General features: G+C 41.6%; 1 protein-coding gene across 8 annotated transcripts in view; it reads right to left on the bottom strand.

Moving 5' to 3' along the window:
• Positions 1-7: 7 nt before the first annotated feature.
• The window catches only part of ctbp2a (C-terminal binding protein 2a), a 60,615-nt gene continuing 37,492 nt past the window's right edge, over positions 8-23,130 (bottom strand). For 4 of the 8 annotated variants that reach the window (XM_063874137.1, XM_063874136.1, XM_063874139.1 and 1 more), the window contains 8 exons: positions 11,906-12,060; positions 7,957-8,101; positions 6,545-6,751; positions 5,684-5,898; positions 4,118-4,248; positions 3,791-3,918; positions 3,129-3,255; positions 8-1,704 (listed from right to left, as the gene is read on the bottom strand). In XM_063874137.1, the coding sequence (XP_063730207.1) occupies positions 1,521-1,704; positions 3,129-3,255; positions 3,791-3,918; positions 4,118-4,248; positions 5,684-5,898; positions 6,545-6,751; positions 7,957-8,101; positions 11,906-12,060 (1,292 nt within the window). In that variant the 3' untranslated portion in view covers positions 8-1,520. Of the gene's footprint in view, positions 1,705-2,771; positions 2,850-3,124; positions 3,256-3,790; positions 3,919-4,117; positions 4,249-5,683; positions 5,899-6,544; positions 6,752-7,956; positions 8,102-11,905; positions 12,061-21,358; positions 22,197-23,130 lie in introns of those variants that run through there. The other 4 variants (XM_063874140.1, XM_063874134.1, XM_063874138.1 and 1 more) reach the window with 3 other exon arrangements.

The following is a 23,130-nucleotide window of genomic DNA, read 5'->3' as shown; positions in this document are numbered from 1 at the left end:
GGCAATCATCAATCAGAACAGTACATTTTATTTATTGTTTCCAGCTGCACTGTATGCTATATGTTCACCTTGTACAAGAAACAAATACAAATACTCACACTAAAAACCAAACAATCTGCTAGCAGCCGTCTCTTGCTAACGTCACGGGGCTAAAAGGGATGGATGTGGCGGCTGTTGTTCACAGAGGACGCTGCTGCCTCGGAGAGCCGCAGCTGGCTTTCATTAGAGCAGAAAAACAAAGAGGAAGAAACTATAGGAGGAGAGGGTGTGGTCGCTCACATCGGACTATGATTATAAGAACATTTAACAAGGCAATACAAATCTAACAGGACAGAAAACCTTGAACATCAAAAAACATACATTTGATATATTAAAAAAAATACCACAACGTTGAAAGAGGTGGAGTAATGAAAAGCAATAATCCAGTTGTTTTTAAATTCTGATTTGGACAGATTTTTTATTTCCTGAGTCAGTAAGCTGTTTTTGTTTTCCCTACCTCGCTAACTGGAGCTGTAATATACTGTAGGTCCTTTGGATGCAGATATTTGGGACACCGTTCATGGCAAATATCGTAGGTACCTCAGTTCAGCAGCGTTTGAAAATGACCACAGCTAAATGTAACTGATGTTTATCACTCAACGTACAATATCTAACCACAAATGGCAGTCTGATTTTTTTCCTTTTTTGGTTTCAAAGGGTCATTTTTTTTTTTTTACCTCATAAGCTCAAATATTCTTTCTGGAACTGGAAACCACATGTCCTGGCACTCATCTCGGCTCTACATTCAGGGGCCACCAGCCACAATGATTAGGGGGGAAAAAGCAAAGATGGAGTCCAGATTTCTGATGGAGACGGCAGATTCTGCTGTTGGCCTGCTAAACATACGTGTAACTGTAAATTCATTCATTTTCACACACAGAAGAACAGAAAAACAGATATTCACTTGCAACATAAACACAGAATATAGGGTAAACAGAGGAAAGTAAAAAAGCAAAAAAACACAAGACATGTTTGCGCCGAAACGGGGGAAACTCAGGAATAAGGGGGATCGTTTATGAAGTCACTGTCGCTTCAAGTTTGTCCTTTAAACCGGGGGAGGAGGCGGGGTCAGATTTCCATCTTGCATGTGGAAATGTCAACATGTCCCAGAAATCAGGAGGATTCTCCCCTAAAATATACTCAGAAATAAAGATTAAAAACGGAAAATATCACTTAAATCAACGAAGAACAGAAACAGATGGGGGAGGAGAGGTCTCAGATCTGCATGAGGTTGACGGTCAGTCCCATCTCAGTGTGGCAGCTCAGGTGTGTAGTAACCACCGTGTATATCCACTGTCCTCACTGGGGCTTTCATACAAAAGGAGACGTGTGAAACGTTGCCCGGCTGCAGTCTGCTGGTAGGTTCAGATGGCTGAAGTCAAGCATACAGTCGGATGGTTTCGGTTGGTGGGGGTGCTGGATTTCTTTTTTTTTTGTTCAAGTTGGTTTTAGCCCCCTGCTCGGTATCAGCAGCAGCAGTCCTAAGGCTCAGTCATGTGCTCTCTCATGGGGTCGCCATGTTTGGAGGGTTGGTTGGGGGAGGGGGCCTGTGACGGATGGGTACCGGGGGGCAGGGTGTGGGCAATGGGCACTCCCCCAGGCACCAACCCCTCCATCGGTCCGGGAATCCCGCCGGGGGCCACGCCCACCACACCAGGAGGGAATCTGCGGAAGAACAGGAGATGGTCATCAGGCGAGATATAGAGCAGAGGGAAACTGTTTAACTGAAAGTAACATGTTTCTATTTCGCAAGAGAGACATTCTTAAAAAGCTGCTGCTGTTTGGGGAGTAATCAACCATTAATGCACCTGTGTGGGACTTTATAGTTACTGCTAATAAAGAAATACAGAAACAACACATGAAATATGAAAAACATATTTATTCAAAAGGAAATTATATAATGATGTTCTTGAATTAAAATACCTTAAATAGAATCACAAATTTGAGTAGAAAAAAAGGGTCAAAGTTAAACATGTCAGGGAGCTCTGCAGCGTGGAGGCAATACATGATCATGTGACACGTCCAAATCTGGTGTAGTGGAGGTCTTTAAAGGTTCATTCACCCAAATTATAAAACATGATGTCTCACTTTTCCCCCATATACCTTACAGATAGCTCTGAGTTTGTTTGCTCAGCTTGTAAGATCTCTGTTGGATGTTGTTTGATTTATGGTATTGAGGCAAGACACTAAAACAATGATATCAATCAGAGAGTTCTCTTTCCATTAGTGTCCCTAGTGAGATATTTTTTTATAATTTGTGTGAAGTCATTCCTAAATACCGGGGGCTGAAAGGAAAAGTGTGAGGGAAGGGGCTGTCACTGCAAATAAAACCCTCAGCAACTTGCAAAGTTTAAAAATGTCCCTTCCTTTCTTTCTTATAGGTAATGACATACATCTATCTGGTCTTTTCCTGAAAAAACTCCACAATTAAAACATTCCTGCTTTCTGTTTTTAACCTTTCAATATTACAGTCTTAAAAAAAAAGAAAAAGATAAAGTGCATTATTTAGATTTGTTTTTGACTTTTTCTACTCCTTATTCCAGGTGTGTCTTACGCAGCTGTGTGTTTGGTTGTGTTGGGGAATCGATGAGATGCAGGGTACAGTGGGATCAGTTGTGGGTCAGGAGTGTAAAGCAGGAAAAGGGCCACAGATTTCAATAGGATTTGGTTTATATTAATGATGGTATTCATTTGCTCTGGCCTGTGGGCCAGCAGTTGTAGTATTCATTTACCTGGTTGAGAATTAGGTATATAATTTGTCCTGCATTCCCCCCGTTGCTATGGCCTGTACCATCGTTTGGTTCATTCGGCTGTGTGAGAAAAGCAGTTCATTCTGGTTGAGACAATATAGAGACTGAGAAACCAAAAGGCTAAACTGAACAAGGGATTCATTCATTTGGGCCAACTTCTATGTATTAATACGCCACAAAAACTAGGACCCACTTTAATAATCAGGAAAAGAGAATAGTGACACACATATAAAAGAACATCTAGACTGAGCCTCGTCCACAGCAGGTGCTGATCAGCTGATACCTCTCAGGTGATCTCTGAGCCTGCTGGGTTCATTCACAGAACCCCCCCCCCCCTACCTGTAGGCGGCACCGTTCATCTCAGGGTGAATTTGAGGCTGCTGCTGCTGCTCCATCATTCCCCAGGGTGCCGAAGTGACAAAGAACTCTTTGTTGACGCAGTTTCGGAGGCTGTCGGGAATACGGCCTGGGTCGGGGAAGAGCACATTGGTGAGTTTTAAAAATAGTTATTTCGCTTCAGTCAAAACTAGTTTGCGTAGCAATGTTTCTAACAGAGTAAAAAAATGTTGGAAGTATCTTAATGGCAACTATAATCAGATGATATTAAATTCTCTAAAAGCTAAGGAAAGGTGCTTCAAAGCTTCCTTCCAAAAAGGAAGTGGATAATGCCGTCCCACAATTCCTTGTTGCAACAACATTCAGAGTGAACCTAACATTGACATAATCTGCTGTGGCTGTTTAATTGTAAAGGTTTGATTCCTTACTTTGTGTACTATGTGTTGCAATTAAAGGTCTTTGTTAAAGAAAGGAAAAATTAAATCCACCATCACATTATTTGCATAGTGTAAGACCAGTTGTACTCCCTTAGCCATCTGGTTGTCTTTTAATTAAGTCCTAATTAATTCTCTTACAGATGTTTCCTTGCCGTCTTCATTCAAGGTGAAGGAAAAGTGGTAAGGAGAACACTTTGAATGTGAAATGCATTAGAGAAGTCAGTGTACCAGTGATGGCTCTGCGTATTTCTGTGGCCGCTGCCTCTCTCATCTCCAGTGACGCCTGTTCGCTGTACCAGGCAGTGTGGGGGGTGCAGATCAAGTTGGGCGCGTCCTTCAGAGGACCTTGGGAAAAACTGCTCAACAGCACAAAGAAATACAGGGGGAAAAAGTGAACAAGAGATGCAAAAGAAAGCCTTTCTTTTAACTTAATTTAATGTTGCTTCACCCATTAGGGTCTATTAGCAGTTACTATACATTTGCAACTCTAGTCATGAAATATTATAATGTGTTTTAACAGTGAGTTGATTCAGTGAAAGCTCTGATGATAATCACCTGAAAGGTTCCGTCTCGTGGACGTCCAAGGCGGCTCCCCGTATCCGACCTTCCTTCAGGGCCTGAGCTAAAGCTTTCTCATCCACCAGACCTCCCCGTGCCGAGTTGACCAGGAAAGCACCTTGACGCATCTGCAAACACACACAAGACACTCACAATAACTTCAGCAATCAACACGGTGTGGTTTTGAGATTGCAGAGGGACTGTCGTTCCCTAAATGCTGTGTGGGAGGACAAACAGGGCGAGACAAACACTTCAGAAAAATAACGACAAGAGTACAAAAGGCTTTTCAAAGACAGCCGACATTTAAATGCCACCTAGACTTTCATCTTCACGGAGGCTCTTTTTACACATTTAAAGCAGCTTTGAATTCTTATATATTTATAAGACCACTGAATTGAACTCAAATAGCAGTTAAATTAAAGATATGATAAGATTTCTTTAATCTCCATATGGGAAATTCAGGTGTTACAGCAGCACAAAGAAAGAAATAAGTACAGATAAAAAGAAATATGAGGTGTATAGACGTAGTTTTACAGTACCAAGAGTAGAAACTATACATTATACACAAATGAGCAATCAGAGACAAGGTTAGAGCAGCAACTCTTAGTAGTAGATATGCTAACATGTCCATTTGTGTCCTCCAGGTGGCAGCAGTGCTTCAGACTGAGAGTCAAACACTGAGGATCACTCAAGCTGTTTCTTGTCTTTATCATGTTAGAGGATTCATGTTGCTGATTCACCACATGGCTGCTTCATAGACATTCCTCGGCTTGTTACTGAATGCATTGTTGGCGACTCACAATAGACGGGGTGTGCCGCATAAACATATCCCGAACTCTGAAAATACCCTACGTTGGATTGCATTGCATTGCAGGGAAAATGTAAAGCTTTTTGCAATCTTACTGCTAAGAAAAGCTTGTGTTTTAAACTAAAATGTTGGATAACTGGGGGTCAAAATGATTCATTACCATTTTTACTAAAAGAAAAAGGATACAATCATATTTTATTTAACGTGACAGTTGTTATACTTGGCTGGTTTACAGTGAATAATACACCAATCACACTGACACACACTCTGGCATGTGTGTGTGTGTCACGCTGACCTGAGTGTTATGAAACTGTGAGGAAGAACAGACTGATTACAGTGAATCTTCCCACTACATCACAGACAATAATGCGCCACCATCCACCCCCGTATGTACATCCCTCTCGTTCTGGATCCACAGAGGTTTTTCTACATGCCTGTGTCTCTTTGTTTCTCTCAGTATCTTACCACTCATTAAAAGGTTGTTTAAACAGCCTATAATTGGACAAAGGAGAGCTGGCAGCCGGGGAATGCTAGTGGCAGGCCAAGTCTTCTGCAATTCCGCTGGGTTAAAGCTGTGCTACCGATCCCCCGTAATCATTAGCCGAGTTCGGAGAATGTACAGCTATGGAGAGGAATAAAAGGAGCTTCTGCCATTCGAGGTTTATCGTTTTCTTTAGCTTCTTATACGATGTTCAGTTTCCTTCATATCAGAGAGATATACAATTATTTTGTTCTGCTTCCTCAGCCCCCCGTACCTGTTTGATGGTGAAGTCGTTGATGAGGTGGTGGTTGTGTTCGTTCAGGTTGCAGTGCAGGGAGACGCAGTCGCTCTGGTAGAGCAGATCCTGCAGCGTGTAGACCCGCTGAACACCAAGCGAGCGCTCCAGGCCGTCCTGGAGGTAAGGATCGTAGAAGATCACGTTGAAGCCGAACGCCTTCGCCCGTATCGCCACCGCCTGGCCCGAGCGACCTGATGGAAGCAGGGAGGCACAGATTCAGAGACAATTTCGATTTCTATAAACATTTTAATGCTTATTCTTTTGGGAATGAATCAATCTCTAAACAGAAACTGTTAAAAATGTCATGTGTGAACGAGCTCTAGCGTTGAAAGAATACATTAATTAATTCATGAGATATTTGACAGATCAAACAAATTTTGTTGTTGATAAAAAAAATGGTGACACACATTTTAATGCTGCTATACTTGGTTTAAGACTAAATACACATGACACTAACACAGTGTTTTGTGTTTAACGCTTATTAGCAAATGTTAGCAACCCAACCCACTAGGCTAACTGGGTTTTAACATGTTAAACATTACACTGTACAATGTCAGTATTGTAATTCAGTCTTGATTCACAAAGGTAGAAAGTCTTGTTTTATGACCTTTAACAGACTGTGAGCTATAAAAAATACTGTATACAACATTAGTCTGTATTAGTCTAAAAACAACATCTATTTGCAGCCCTAGTAAGAAAATACAGCTTTAGAACAACGTCTTGACATTATAACTCACCATGGGATTAAGCCAGTTTAATTGACATGCATTTAATACTACATAGATTTTCTGTCAACAAAAAAAACAACAACATTCAACCTTCTAAAAAGGAGCTTACCAAATCCGATGAGGCCCAGCGTCTCTCCTCGGATGCGGGCCGCCCCCGACGCCACCTCCCGGATCTGCTCCACGCTCTGGACCCGCGTGCCCTCCCGGAGAGCCTGGTACAGCCAGGTGTTTCGCCGGTACAGGTTGAGGATGTGACAAAGTGTTGAGTCTGCTGTCTCTTCTACAGCCGCCGAGGGGATATTACACACTGCGATGCCTGGAAAAGGGAAGATGGGAGAGAAGCGATGAAGCTAAAGAGATGAAAATGACAAAAACACTTTACAAGACGAGTAACAAAACTGCTCTACAGATTTAATCGTTGATTGTAAGTACAGAAGCTGTTTTCAAAAGAGCATCATCTAGTAGTTTTTTAGTTGACAGGGAAATAATTTTCTTTATGACCCTCTACAAAATAAAAATGCACTGTGTATAAAACTGAAGAGGATAATTACAATTGCTAATGATGGCCATGAAAAGAACATTTCTCAAAAAATGCACGTCAGCACACAAAGATGAATTACCACAAACAACGATAATTAGGACATCACACTAAATCCTGCTCTCATACAAACATATGCCGAAAGGGCCAAATGGGAATCAGAGTGAGAGTTTCATATCAGTTGGAGCATCTGCTCTGCATTTACAAACAGCGCCATTACATACTCTGTTTACAGTATGTCATTATTCCTGCTACATGTGTTATTTATTAAGCTAAGTCAATAGCAAGCAGAGTTTGTATTGGCCACCATCCAAAAGTACACTATTCTTATCCGTAATGCATCAGTTTTGGTAATTTATTCCTTTTTCTTTTATCATGCAGGAGTGAATGAATGAGCTATATGGACGGATATGACCCCGAGTTGTTTAATATTCCCAGTATGTGATAAATTGAATTCCCAGTGTGGATGGTTGTGCTACCTCCATTACACAGGTGAAAAAACCTTGAAATAGTCAAATAAAAGCACATTAAAATAATTTCCCAAATTGGGATCAATGACATATATATCTATCTATGTATTACCTTGCTCAGATCCAAGTATCACTAATAAAACAGTTCACTAACAACTCAAATAACAGCAAGTCTGAAAATGAATCACATTAGATTTCCTAAATGACGGCCTACATCTTATTTTCATTACTATTCGGAGTTAATAAACACCTGTGATCTGTTAAATATTGTACTTTTTAAAACTTGATTTTCCAATAGAAGGAACATAGGTAGAATTATGTTAAGAGATATATATCTATGTTTTTGTAATACTATGATATCATACCGTCACCACAAAACAAAAATACCCTGAAATGAATTTAAGGTCAAATCGCCCACCCCTTACTCAGTTTATGATATTTCTGAACAGTCTCTCTCTCTCTCTCTCTCTCTCTCTCTCCCTGCTTGTGTCTGCATGTGTCCCTCAGTCTCACCCAGGTCCCCGGCAGCCTTGATGTCGATGTTGTCGTAGCCGCTGCCGATGCGGATGATGATGCGCAACGCCTTGAACTTCTCCAGGTCCTCTCTGGTCAAGGTAATGGTGTGGTACATCATGGCTCCCACGGCCTCATTCAGCACCTGAGGGACATCATCATCACGGTCTCATTACATCAGCAATCCCTCAACAATCATTAGCAGCCTTGAAGACATCCACATCATGATCACCATGTCATTATTGTTCTTAAACAGCATCATCCCTACATTCAAATTCCTGCATCATTATGTATGACTTGAATAGGAGTGCATTCACCACCTCACATTTTCCTGCAGCTTTATGTCCCTTTTCTTCATCTAAATGCAAATGGATGGTTTATTTGTGCCCTGAAATATGAGTGCTTGTCTGTGCGTTTATAATGAGTGCTTTTGCCCAAGCTGCCTTTTGTCACAATCCATTCACTTAGACTGTACACAAACACAGCTGAAGTGGACGCAGGCAGGACCATAAAGTAGACCGACAGCTGCTGAGGAACCCAGAGAGCATCAGCAAGTAGCTGCTGCACGCCACGGCTGCTAAATCCCACGTTAAAATTCACAACCCGCTTACTGAATTAACCTAACTGCGCCAGATTAGCATAGCCATGAATTACCATGCAACATTTTTATTGGAGCTTGTTATAGTGAGAGCTGGATGCTAAATTCAAGGTTAAAGCTCTTCTCATGCACTAATCTCATTACTTTAGAGAAGCAGGCCCAGCAGCAGGCTTGGCTGGAGACCATGCTGGAATGCTCACTCAGAAATCACAGGAACACAAGCGGAGACCAAGTTTACACAAAGTGGAAAAAGTGAGAAAATGGGTTTTGGTTTTGTGTGCTAATTAGTGAAATAACTCATCTGGCGTGCCACAGTGTATCTTTACATTGTTTTGCACAAAGCTATTACCTACAGCAGCGAGGGATCATGAATATTGCAAAGCATATGAGGAAAAGAAATCGGTGTATTATTCTACACCACTGTAATGGAATATTTTGAAAGCCCTAAAGAAATACTTGAACATGGGGATTCATTTGTGGTTTTAGCGGGAGTTACATAGCGTGAAGGTATACAAATAGCTATAAAAAAGTTTGTTCCATTGGTGTTGGTGTTCTTAAGGTTTGAAGAATGCCAGGTTAGCTGTTTCCCCCTGTTTTCACTAATTATGCTAAGCTAATCAATAGCTGGCTCTAGCTCATACTTTACATTTAAACTTGTATCAACTCTCTCATCCATCTAAAAACAAATATTATTATTATTATTATTATTATTATTATTATTATTATATTTAGCTCTTCCAGGAAAGAAAAGCTTAAATGCTGAAACATATTTGACTTTTTGGAAACAAAACGTTTTTTTTTTGTCACACTATAGTTCTCGAAATTCTTAGCACTTAAAGGCAGAGCCAGGTAAACCTGCTTTCAGTGGAGGGACATGTGAGGAATCACAACAAGTTCAGAAACCTCATTTCATAGATTTATATCTTTCTCATTGTCCACAGATGTAAGACGTTATTCCAAACACCGCACATTAAGGACACATAACACACATCCTCTCTACTTCTCTTTCTCTGAATCAATCTCTCCAGCCCACCCCTACACTTTCAAAAGCCCAAAAAGTGCAATAAAAAATCAATTTTTGTATCACAAAACATTTCTTAGTCTTGATTGTTTCTGTGATTTGTGCTTGAATGAGATACCCATCATTTTCACAATTACATCTCGAAACTTTGGTTGGGATTCTTTGTGCAATTTAACTTAACAGCTGCACTTACAAAAAGTGGTTTCTGATACAGCGACACTTCAAACACAAAACAGTTTGTTTTTATCCAACTGAAATCTTCTGTGTCCAAGGACAAACCTGGATTAGTTCACAGCCCAAAAGTGCTTTGTAATACACTTCTTTTAAAGGTGTGCTTAACCGGGGCCACAACACTCTTTCGGGTGAAGACTGGCTTACAGATCGCACTTTAGGAGTATAAGCACAGTGCTAAAGTCTACTCTGAACACTTGAGTGACAGATTCCTTAATCACTGCATCTGCTCACTTCCAGGCAGTGCATGCAAAAAGACAGCAGTGTGCTTGGGTCTGTTTATATACTCGTGTGTGAGCAGCACTTCACTACCAAAACTTACAGTGAGGTTGTTGGCAAATCTGTGTGTGTGTGTGTGTGTGTGTGTGTGTGTGTGTGTGTGTGTGTGTGTGTGTGTGTGTGTGTGTGTGTGTGTGTGTGTGTGTGTGTGTGTGTGTGTGTGTGTGGTGCCCCATCTGTACCCTCTGCTGTGCAGTTCTAGTTGTGGGAACGCTGCCAAAATCTCTTCTCCCAGATGGGTACTCAGTATTTGTAATGTATTCACCACGAGAGCATCTTACTGAACAGAGATTGCTGTGTGTGTGTGTGTGTGTGTGTGTGTGGGGGGGGGGGGGGGGCAGGAAAGGACTAAAGTGTTAAATGCAGAAAATACATTTGCATTTAATCCACTTGACATATAAATGATTATATTCCCATTAAAGTTAAACTGACTATTTTTACATTGCAGATCAAATTCACCAAATATTTGGAAAATGTATAATGATCATTTTCACTAAATATATATATACATATATATATATATCTTGAAGTGGAGCCCTTACTATTCTCTTTAGAAGTGTAACAGACCCTGCGGCTTTGATTGTAGAATTGCTCCTGACTGGCTCCAGTGTATCGGCAGTAAAATAAGACAAATGTTTCACCCACTCTGGCTCAGAACAATTATGCTGCCTTCCTATTACCAGCCTCCTCCACCTCCTCCTCCTCCTCCTCCTCCTCCTCATTTAACAAAGCAGCACTTCGTGGCACCCAGTGGGATTAGAGACAGTGATGAAACCATTAGAGTTGAACTGGGAGAGTGGAACAAGCCAGTGGGCTGAAATATTATGAAAGCATCACAGAGGAAGAGACGCAGAAGGAGGAACATTCAATTGAGGACAAATTATTCCAGACTCAGTCACAGTCAAGTTCATATGATGTCACTATCACAGTGTGTGTGTGTGTGTGTGTGTGTGTGCGTGTGCGTGTGCGTGTGTGTGTGTGTGTGTGTGTGTGTGTGTGTGTGTGACAGACTGATGGTGATGCTACAGAGTAACACATTATGTAGTCTGACCTTTCCCAAACATGCGCTTATTAAACGCACAAACACTGCTTTACACCCCGTCTTTGTTTGGCAAATAAAAAGAAGAGTTTTGATGTAAAAGCACAAACTGGCTACAAATAACCTGTGTGGAGGGAAAGTGAACTTTGTGGGAGGGACAGCAAAAGAAAGATGTGCATGTAAGTGAAAATGAAAACGTTTCCCTAAATCTTTCATGTTTTTTATTCAAATTTTGATTCCAGTTTCTCTGAGCTTTAAACACATTTAATATTATAATTTAATATAGTTTATGTTTATTTAATTTCTTATTTTATTTCTTTAACAAATCCTTGTGTGAATTCTTCCAGAGAGGTGGAATTACATTTTTAAAAACATTTTTTACTTAAAACTAAAAATATATATATTTTACCGCCCTTTTTTATTTAGTAGTGGAGATGATTTTAAACATATCCACTCTACTCTATACTAGACGTTTTTTCAAATAGCTTGAAGTTAAGTTAAGTAAACAAACAATTAACACAAACTAATTAAAGTTAATTACATGAATAAACAAAGGGTGCTTTAATGAGATTATAAATACGGAGCATTCAAGGCAAACATTTAAGATTCTGGACTTTGAAGAGCCATCCCAGAACAGTGGTCTGATTTGTCAGTGCTACAGTTTCTTTTAAATTAAAGACATAATAAAAGGCGTGAAATCCTGTCATTTTAAGAACTGAAGGTGTTTCCTTTTCCTTAAGTACAGATTAATAAGGTAGACATCTGAAAGTTACGAGTGTACCTTTTCATGTATCTCCTGTGTGGACTGTGCGTCACAGAAAGCCACGGTGGCCAGATCTTTGAGGATGGGCATCTCCACGGTGCAATCGCGCCCATCCAGCAGCGCCACCAGGGGGCGCGGGTGCATAGGCCCATTCATAATCTGGGGCCGAATACCTGCAGAGGGGAGGACAGAGAGAGAGAGAGAGAGAGAGAGAGAGGGAGTTAATTATTTATAAGTGGCACACACATTCAGCGAGCCGCAGAAGAAACAGTAAAATGTAGGAAATGCATTCCGCAGCAGGAAGTGTTTACACAGCCTGGGACTGTGTGTTTTACCTGTGTGAGCCTAAATCAGTGACACACACACTACTACACGCACACACCGAAGTGTGTTAAATCATGATCTCCTTTACCTGGCAACACTGGGCAATATCACACACATACATAGAACGCTGGTGATATGAATACACCCCTCTCTGGCTGTTATCTACCCTGTTACCAGGCAACAGGTCCTTTCACCCCATGAGGTCATCACCTCCATTATCCTATCACTGTTCAAAGGCCGGCAGTGTGTGTGTGTCTCTGTAGAGTGTACACCAATTACACATTGAAGAAAACCATCAGGTATTCAATAAAAAGATTCAAACTTGAGGCTGTCTCCGGGGTTGTTTTCTTTCAGTTTTGGGCTTTATATCTTTGCCCCCCCCCCCCGTTGGTCGAGCTGCCCTTCAGGTAGAAAAGAGGCACATAAATAACAGCTGGAGGCTAGAAATGATGAAAGAGTTGTTCACAGACGGACTGATGGCTTGTAAACTTACTCTCTCTAAAACCAATGTTTTCTTGAGGTGTGAGATGGAGGAGAAAGTGTGACAGTGAGGACCCAAATTCAACTAAAAAGAGGGAGAAGAGGAAAGAGGAAAGAAGGAAGGAGGGAGGGGGTCCACACACCACCACTCTCTGGCTCCCTGCTGCCTGTTGTCATGGTGATTAGAGGATTTGGGCAGGATTATGAAATATTTTATTTAGTGACATCTGCGCTGCTGGAGAGGACATCCAAGCCTTTCTCTGCTTCTGCCTCTCTAAGTCCTCCAGTTTTGGGAAGCAAAGACGGTGTTTGTGACCGATACAAATACAACATGCTAACATATGCACTTTATGCAGGACAGGTTACAATAGTGCAAAACAATATACAACAGAAAATGAACAATGTAGCAGAGTTTCAATTAAAATGTGTTTCAATTCTGCACCGGTAGGCTCGTTTTCTTTCATGCACAGAGAATGGAAAAGGTTGCATTGAATACTGATCCATGTTTGAAGAAGCTGCCCTCTGAAATTGTATTTTTCGGCCCTAAAAAATCATTTGCAAAATCGTGGAGGAACACAAATATATCTGCCAAATTAAGCGTTTGGCTAGTCCATTTCTATAAATGAGATTTTTTTGTGTGTTCCTCACAGGTTGGTTACGGGCACCACAGCACATCCACACAGTCCCGATGACATATTGAACAAATAGCTTAAGTCATTTTTTGAACCTTTGCTTGTTTTAACTTGCTCATTGTGTCATGAATACTTACATTTCAAGACAAATCAAGTTTCAGGAAATTCGAATAAATACTAAATCACCAAGGCATCTTTAAGAATAACATCTCAACTAGGTTTAAGAAAAACTCTTCTGCGTTATTTATTGAAAATATGATTCAAGTCAATATGACTAAACAGATCTTTTCAGAGATGCTTCTCAATGCACCGACAAACTTGACTTTACATTGTTCCTCTTGCAGGCTGCATCTCTGTGGTCCTATATAATCTGAAAGTATGCAGCGCTAAAAGGATGCTGAAAAAACATAGGCTGTAAATTATGCAGAGCTTGATGCTTTTACACTCTCACACACACGGAAAAACCATAACATCTGCTCTTTCCCTATCAGAAAGAAACGACGGATTCATTTCAAATAGAGTTTAGCCCTTAGACTGGTTATTAATATAAAAGCATGGACAAACAGACTGCACTTTTACCAGGGTTAACTTCTGTAACGACGCTCTTCTGTCTTTACTTCTATCAAACCGCAGAGGAAGGTGAACCACATTCTCGGAGGTGAGAAACTGGGGTATGGAGCGAAAATCTTTACAGGCAGAGACGACCTGTAGAGAAAGGGTTCGGCACTTGGAAAAATGAAAGAATAGGAAGTAGGAAAGTAGGGAAGCGATGAGACACTGGATAAGGAGGGAATAAGGACGATCAGTGATGGCATAGACACATAGTGTATTAGTGTCTCCTAAACTCTACATCTCAGGTGTGTTTAATGACTATTGATTCATTGTAAACATCAGTGATCCCCCACTCAAAATGTGGATGGGCCTTTAAAGGGTTTTCCACGGAGTGTACACATGATTGATTGTCACCATATTTTTTAACAGAAAGACTTCAAACTGGCAGTGTTAGGTTTTACAAGATGTGAGCACTAGGAAGACAGGACCATAATGAAAAAGCTATTATTTTCACATTGCATTGAGGGAAATGTAGTGATTCCAGAGCTTCAACCATGCTAGACTCTCATAGTGAGGATATCATGACTGCTGTGTTTATCAATTTAACATTGCCTTTCCAAATTTGTCTCTCACAAGTTCCACAACCTTTTAAAGTGCAAGAATGAATCACAGCTGCCATCGAGCAGTTTAATATTATTACGTTTAATCTGTGCTTGCAACTCATTTTAATGAAATGATGCTTTGTTAGTTATTACTGACCTTTTCCTCCACTTACTTTTATTATTGCTTTGCTTTTATGTTTCCCCATTACCAGTTTAAGTGTTATGTGTTGATTTTCTAAGTTTTATAACTGCCTCCTGAGCCATTTTATAAAATGATGTAGCGATGAAGAGAGTGTGTTTTTATTATATTACACTAGATTACAGTTATTACCTATATTATTATTATTATAGTGCAGCACCCATTATAAAAGCAGTGCATCATAAAATCCTAAATGGCAAAAGACCAGAAGGATTAGCAAAGAAAAGCCACGCATAAAAACGAAATTGTGGAAGTGACCAGCTTTCTGTTCTTAGTATAAGCTGAAAGCATGCTTCACTCTCACCAGAGGCACTCATGTTGTGTGTGTGTGTGTGTGTGTGTGTGTGTGTGTGTGTGTGTGTGTGTGTGTGTGTGTGTGTGTAGAGTTGTGTGTTAGCAAGAGAAGAGAGGGAGGTCGGCTTGCCAAACACACCTGTGGGTCTGCAGCTCTCCCTGCGCCCTCTCATCACACTCCTGCAGAGTTCATTATCACAGTTCACATCGAGCAAGAAAATACTTCTATCATCTACACGTCGTGCACACGTGAAAACACACACACACACACTCTGAGATGAAAGGATTGAAAAGCTCAGAATCCCTTGCTTGATGCACACGCATAAACAACAAGCAGCTGGTTTGAGAAAAAAAAAGGCTTGTCGGAAGTACGTCAAACTGCTGTTGATTAATTATTTCCTAGTGGCTAATAGCCTTTCTACAGCCTAATAAGCCCGAACGTGGCAGTGCATTTAACACATCGAGAATTTGTTGTTAATTAACGCCTAACAAGGCTGTTAATGAAGCTCTTAATGACTCAGATACCTGGCCACTGTGAAAAATAGTTTTTTAAAAAATCCCTCAGCGAGAAAAACAAAAGTGAAAATGAGAGTATGTTTATAATACAGGATGACAGGTTTAGACAAAAACAATTCCACAGCTGCTCGGACCATCATAATGTGTTTTCACAAAGAAATAAACACACACATGTTGGAAAGGTGTTGTTGACTGAGGCTCTGTAACGGCCTCTTATCAGTGTCCCTCCAGGGGATGTCTGTCACATCACAGTTAATGAGTTTGGGGGCTTTAGTCTCTATTCTCACGCTGTCAGGAGCACACTACACTACATTTTCCTCTTGCCAAGTCAGGTTGAGGGGAATCCATCATCATTTTGAAGATTAAAACAGAGGAATCAGCAACAACGTGGCGGGAAATGTTGTTTAGAAATAGGGCTGAGTTTACAACATATGGACTTTCTTAAGCGAAAGCCTGATCGTCGAAAGACCTTTTCCATTTATAATGTATATACAGCATACGTGTACCACGTCTCGATGATCCACTTGTTCTAGCAGCACACAGCTCCAAGATGTTTTTGGAGGATGTTAACGTATTTCATTTTCTTAAATGAACGAGTGCTTGCCTCTTTAAATCTTAAGTTACTCGTCTTTACCAATCTTATTTTTGCCTTTTATCTGCAGTGTCCCCTTTGCTGTAAAATGCTAAATTACACCGCTTTGGTAACAATAAAGCAGGGGTGTCCAAACTTTTTTCCACCACTCACTAAAGGTGAGGTATATTGCCTCATAAGTGAGCTAAATCAATCAAATATAGGTAAATTATTGTTGATACTTGAAAATCCTTTAAGGGTTTCATTTATTGTGTGAGCAGCTTAACCCCTACAACAGAATCTTCAGATCGCTTATAATAAGAGGAACTAGGAAGGGTATTTTTGAAGCTTGTTACGAGCTACTTAGATTTGTTAGAAAAAATGTTTCAACTTTGACATCATTTATTTGAAAAGTGGGCACAGTACTACTGTGAAATGTATTTCGACATGTATATTTAAGAAGTACAATATAAGAAAACACAAGTTTCAGGTTGAGGCCATATTCCATTATAATTTGGAATTTGCTGAGGGACGATTTAAAATGCCCCGCGGGCCGCATTTGGCCCCCGGGCTATAGTTTGGACACCCCTGCAATAAAGGTTTTCTGATTCGGATATTATAACAACAAAAGCAACAGGGTACGTTGATGTGATGATAAATGTTTGAGGCATATTTTAAGAGCGCTATGAGCGTTGGTTGTTGACTGCTTACACAATAAGAAACTATTATTCACCTTTTTGACGCCTTGAGTATTTTGTATTTCTGAAATCCCCCCTGTCATTCACTTGTTAGTTTGTGAAAACCCCATCGGGAGGATTGTTATAAAACCAGTTAAGGGGGTGGAGGTGTGTTTGGATGTGTGTTTAAGATTATAGCCATCAGGAGAGCAATACATAGTGCATATCTTGGATGAAAAGGAACAAACACACATATTTCTGAAACAAAAAAACGGAAACAGAGCTGAGCTTTGTGGTGCATTGATATAAATGAATATCACATTATGGCTACGGTAAACAAAATAGTATGATGCAGTGAATAATTAATAATTGTACTGGTTAGCAGAATTACTACGGATGTGAATTTACCATGACACACAGCTCTGGTAGTATCATTAAAATATCACACTGCCCTGCTGAATGCCTGATTTGGTTAGAAGAGTCGTAAACTAGGGGTTGATTACCTCACTGACGTTATTGGTCACCGGGGAATATTACAGAAACACAGATTTACATTGCAGCTGCAGAAGGCTGTAACAACGCTCGTCTATAGATGTTGACAAAACTGGCTATGGTTACCGTTTGTCTGTTGACTGAAATCAAATATCTAATGATTAGGAGAAGACGATTTGGGTTACGCTGAGATCATGTAATAGTGATTAGCAAAGCTTGTTAAGCAGAGATCCTAAGGAACCAAACAATGACTCCCTACAGACATCTTCTCAGTTCTGAATTTCTTAACTGCCAAAAATGAGAACACACAAGAGTCCCAATAATCACCCTAGGGTGGCTCCTACCTCCCCCACCGATCACACAGCAGCTGCTCTCATGGCAGCACTTGTAGACCAGAGGTCCAGCTGCTAAAGAATGAAGAAATGATTGCATCTGGCTCTTTTTGTTTTTACACTCAACTGGTGTGCTGCCACTTTCTCTCTGTTTAAATCCATCTCTCTCTCTCCTTTCCTCCCTCCATCCATCTTTTTATTTTCTCCCTCCATCAGCTTGCCAGCCGCCCCGCCCGGCTGCCAGCTCCAGAACCTGGACTTTATGAAACGAAAGCAGGGCCAGAGAGCTCCTTGTCCAAACACAGAGTCCCACCCAACACCAGACAAAATACCAGACTCATTTTTAAATCGTGAGGGAAAAACGCATACCGGAGTCGATATTAAAGTGCCTGTTTGCTGTTACGTAAACTGTGAGCAGTAGAAACAACATCACTAAAGATGGTTTACATTAGGCGCTCGGATATTTTGGCTGCTTCTCATTCGGATAAAAATGCAAATAGCTTGTGTCAATTTCCTGTTATTGTACCCAAAGTATTAATCATGGCAACACAACAGCCAGCATTGTTTGCAGGCCAGCAAGTAATAAAGAAACAAAGCCAGCAGCTTGACTAAGTAAATCTAAACCTTGTTTTGTGTGACAGCAGATAGTCTTATCAGCAGAGGTCTTGTGTTGTTGTGTCCCTTAAGGGAAGCTTGAATAGATTAAGACTGATATCATCCTCCAGCCCATGCTAATCACAAACTGAAAAATTCTCCAGGAAGTATGAAAACTTTTGGCAAAGCTGGCAAGAGCAAACTGTTTAAACCACAAATGGATTACAGATGTTCCAACTAAAAAGCCTTTTTGGATTCTGACAACAGAAATAGAAGTCATCTTTTCAAACGTTTGAGAGGAAAAAAAGCTCATAGAAATACGTCTCTCCTTAGTGAATATGATCTTGTGTCTAATTCTCTCGTTTGGAAGGACAGATCTTGGAAAAGCAGCTCAGAAAGCTTTCGCTGCCAGGAGCTGTGAGTCAGAGTTTTTCAGAGGGAGAAGGATCATTTCCTAAATAGAGCGCAAACAATCAATGAAAGAAAATAAACATCGGCTCAAACCTGTATTCCTCCTCTTCGGATTGAAAACCAATCTTTAAATAGTTATTTAATAACATCAATTATCGTCGTTTCTAAAGCTCTATTTTCTGACAGATGGTGCACTCTGGTTTTGTGGTTTCATGGATCTCCAACACGCCTCGGCTGGGTAAGAAAGAAGGTTTCATTTGGAAGTTAATGCGCTCCCAATAGATTTACTTGTGGTTTGTTTGTGAGGTCGTTCCACATTTTGAAAGGTAAATTGTCCACTTGAGGGACTGCAGAGCGGTATTAACTTACCTGCTCTGTTGTGATTTCCTGAATAATAACACGTTGTTCTGTGCCATCTCGAATATCTCTTAATAGCCTTCTGAGACAGTTTAGCATCCTCATCTCACAGAGGAGTGACACAGCGTTTTAAAATCGTTCTTATCCTTATGTGTTTTTAACCTGATGCAAAATTACAGGTGAATTCATCCAGGGAACCCTCGCCACTCAGCCTCTCATTCCTTTCCCTCTATTTCCCATGTCCTTCCTCATAGTTTAAAGGTGATGAAATGCTCATACTGGTGTGATACACGCCACTGACTCTCCCACATCGTCCCCGCATCAATGGAACAATAAAACTGTAAAAACAAAAGGAAGTGAGGAAGATTTTCCATGGCACGATGATGTCAGGGCCACAGTGGCGGTCGTTGAGTTCACAGCGAGCTTTTAGAGAAAACTACTCCGCAGTTGACGCCGAGCCAAAACGGCCTCAACGGGCTTAGGACCAACAGCTGGTTCTGGTTACCTAGCAACTCCCAAGCTGGGGGCCTCAGTGATGGGATAGTCCGGGGGTTAGAAGAGGCGGGGGCCCAGACGATCACCCAGTGGGCTTTCTTTGTGGCAAGTGCAGCAGTGGGAAAGGAAAAGCTTGATTTCGTGATATTGCAGCTTGCCCCCCCAAAAGGCAACACGCCGAAGGCCGCACAACCTGGCAACCCAAATATGAGCTTTGCACAAGTGGCACGATCGGTGTTTCTCTGCAGCATCTTTCTAGGAGACTTCAGGAATACCAACATGCTCGCTGTGTTGCTGTGCACACGAGCACACACGCGCACACGCGCACACACGCACACACACACATACACACACAATGAGGTTGGCTGCACTTAGCTTCACACACACCCACAGATGATAACCACAAAGGACCAGTGATTATCTGGGATGTCATTTTGTTGGATAAAATGTTCAAGGGCATTCACAGCTATCAATCCTCCCGTCTACTCTCCTTCTGTAGTGCAAGTCGACCTGCATGCTACTTACAATATAAAAATGTTGCGCTCTTTAACTCTGCATACATCTTAACAAGAAACCGGCGCCTGTATTCTTGGGAGTGTCTACTTTCTTGAGTGTGTTTACGATCCCTTGGCATCTGTAGAAAAAGAAGGGAGGTGTAATCTTTTTTTTGGCAGACTTGCCTCCTCCAGGCCCCCGCCGGACCCTATCAGCGCCTGGCTACACCGCCGCCACCCCAGCCTGTTTCTTGTTCCACTATGTGGACACACAAAGACTTTGTTTGTCCTCCCTCCGCCTGCCCTCCTCCAAACTTATCACCACCCAACGCCCAGCCAAGAGGGGCGAGGGTGGGGAGAGATAAAAGGATGAGAGAGAAGGAAAAGGTGAAATTACACGTAAAAGTGGATAAGCAGAGAGGAAAGGGAGCAAACATACGTTGACATAAAAGAGATCACAGGTGGTGTCAGCGGTAAATACAACACAAAGTGAGAGAGACGAGCATCCATCCGTCAGCATCTCGTCTTTAAATGTTTTCTTTTGTGCTTCGCTAGCAAGGCCTGAAAACAACCGGGGTCCTGAGACAAAAGCAGCTGTCAGTGCTGATGAACAGCGGACAGTGCACTCAAGCTTTACTTCACATGCACACACACACACATCGACACACACACAAACTAGTGTGTGCAGGTCAGGAATATGTAAACACAAACCAACATTTTCAGCAGGTTTTTTTGCACGTATGCACACAACATGTTAGCTGCTGGAATTACTGATGAGTTTAAGTTGATGGTTGAAATGGTATTATTGATATTTGAACAAAACTGAGAAAAATGAGGAGAAAAAAACAAATAAACTGCCGATTATGAGCCCAACAGTTATTAAACTGGTCTTTCTTGGTGAAATCATATTCTTTATATAATTTCCTGGAAATTACTGAGTATTTTCACAATACATTATTTTAAAGCATAGAATGAGCCCAGATAAAAATCACATTTATTTAAAATAACTACATCATTATATCCAAAGTGCACACCTGAATACACGACCTGTGACGGACAGCCTTCTTCGCAAACAGAAGCGACCATTAGCACTCTCACACATAGTACTCTGATGCCCATTCTTCTGTGACCTTTGACCCTTTAAATGACAGCAATTCTAATCTCGCCTCCTCTCGCTGCAGTGCAGAGGTCTGTGGTTTTCAAACCGAGGAAACACACACACTAATGTTGCCCTCATGCACACACACACACACACACACTCAGTTTTCATGACACACTTCATTGCAAAAACATAAGAGGCTCATTAGCCTTAAAGCCAAATCCATCTCCCTCCTCCCCCAACCTCTCGCCATTACACACACACACACACACACACACACACACACACACACACACACACACACACACACACACACACACACAGTACACAATGTGAAACATGCTTCTTGCCTGGGAAATGCTGTCTCCACATTCTTCAAATCAGGAGCTGCACATGGCAGAGGAAATGTGGTGGAGGGACAAAAAAAAAAGAAAAGAAGAAGTGGGATGGGGGGGGGGGGGGGTATTCTCACACAGTATGCCCTGGGGTTATCCTCTCCTCTCTACCTCCTCCTCTCTGTCTTCTCTTGCTCTCCCACTGCTTGTTTCCAAATCTGTCCTCCTTCATCACCTCACCCCCAGAAGCTCCATTCCTCTTTCTCAGACGACTGGTACTCTCGAGTTAAAAGAAAAAAATGGAAGGTGGCACAGGAGGGCAGCGGGCGCGAGGGGGAGAACTATGATCGTTAACCCCCTGTGTGGTTAAAGCAGCGCCGTCAACTCCTTTAATCTCCAAAGAAGGGGGGGGGGGGGAGGGAAAAAATAAATTGGATCTCTATTCGTCTTCGGCCGGAGATCGCCACTTCTGAGCGTCCTCCTCTTTCCGCCTCTTCAGTCAGATCACTTGTATCTTTTTTTTTTCTTCCCGTCAGCCTCTTCTCTCTTGCTCCGTCTCTCTCTTCTCTTTCCTTCACGGCAGGTTTGGGCTATTCATTCAGACGTCAGGCTCACTCCGTCAGCCTTTTGTTGCGAGTCACAGAGAGACAGAGTGAATGAGAGAGAGAGAGAGAGAAGAGAGAGAGAGAGAGAGCGAGAGAGGAAGGGGTGGGGGTAGAAAAATGGTATAAAAAAAAAAAAGACAGAGAAAACAAGCCGGTGCCACAGCTATGCAGGAGAAAAGGAAAGAGGGAGGTAAATAAAAGAGACGGGGGGAAAAAATCCTTGAAGAGCACCAGTCACAGCGAGAGGTGCAGCGCTACTGGCACACGTTCGACTCCCTCTTCCATTCTCTCCGACCTTCCCCTTCGCTCAACATATTTTCCTTCTCTCTTTTTTTTTTCTTTCCCTCCCCTCCCTTCTTCCATCCCTCCCTGCCTGCCTTTCAGTTTTATTATTTGTGATCTGGCCTTCACGGTCCTATAAGACTGCCAGCCCCTTTCCCCCCTTCTTCTCAGTCTCACTTCTCCCTCTCGCTCAAAAACTCTCTCCCTCATGATCTAAGGCTGTGATTTTTTATCCTCGCTCTTTAACACGACTTTGATTGGTTTTGCAGTTCAACGAGCCATAAAGTGCCACATTTCTAGTCTTCGACAAAGCATTCGCCTCAATACTTGTCGTGCTTGCACAAAGGATCAGGACGTGCACGCAAATCCGGGGACACAGGTGATGACTTCTTCATAAAAAGGAGGAATGTAGGTGTTCATGAAACCACACTGGAGGAATGACATGCAGAAACGTCTTTTGAGTTTAGAACATACATCCGTAAACAGTCCTTTGAACAGAAAATCCTCCAGTTAAGTTATTATTTCTAATGTGTAAAAATGATTTCTACTCAGACTGTGTGTGTACTCGCAGACTCGAGCCCAATCAATTCCCAAATGTGAACTCAGGGTTACAGTCAGGAAAATCCCTCCCTGAGTCGTATTGATCCTGGGAGTCAAACCCAGTAACAGATTAGCATGTTTACTACTGTGAGAGGGCAGCCTGACACTTTGTCTCTGTCAGACGCCTTAAAAAGGATTTTGGTAATGAGGGTTAAGAAGGACTTCCAGGTCATCACATGTAGACACAACACTGCGTCAGAGTAAACAAGCTCTCTGCCAACTGGTACAGTTTAGCAGTGCAACTACAGCATCTTAATAGTAAAGAGAATATCTTACTGATCGGACAAAAGAAAATGTAAG

Source organism: Eleginops maclovinus, chromosome 22 (assembly GCF_036324505.1).
Source record: "Eleginops maclovinus isolate JMC-PN-2008 ecotype Puerto Natales chromosome 22, JC_Emac_rtc_rv5, whole genome shotgun sequence".
Lineage (NCBI taxonomy): Eukaryota > Metazoa > Chordata > Actinopteri > Perciformes > Eleginopidae > Eleginops > Eleginops maclovinus.
Note: the sequence above shows the minus strand (reverse complement) of the source record. Positions and strands in the feature narration are given on the sequence as shown.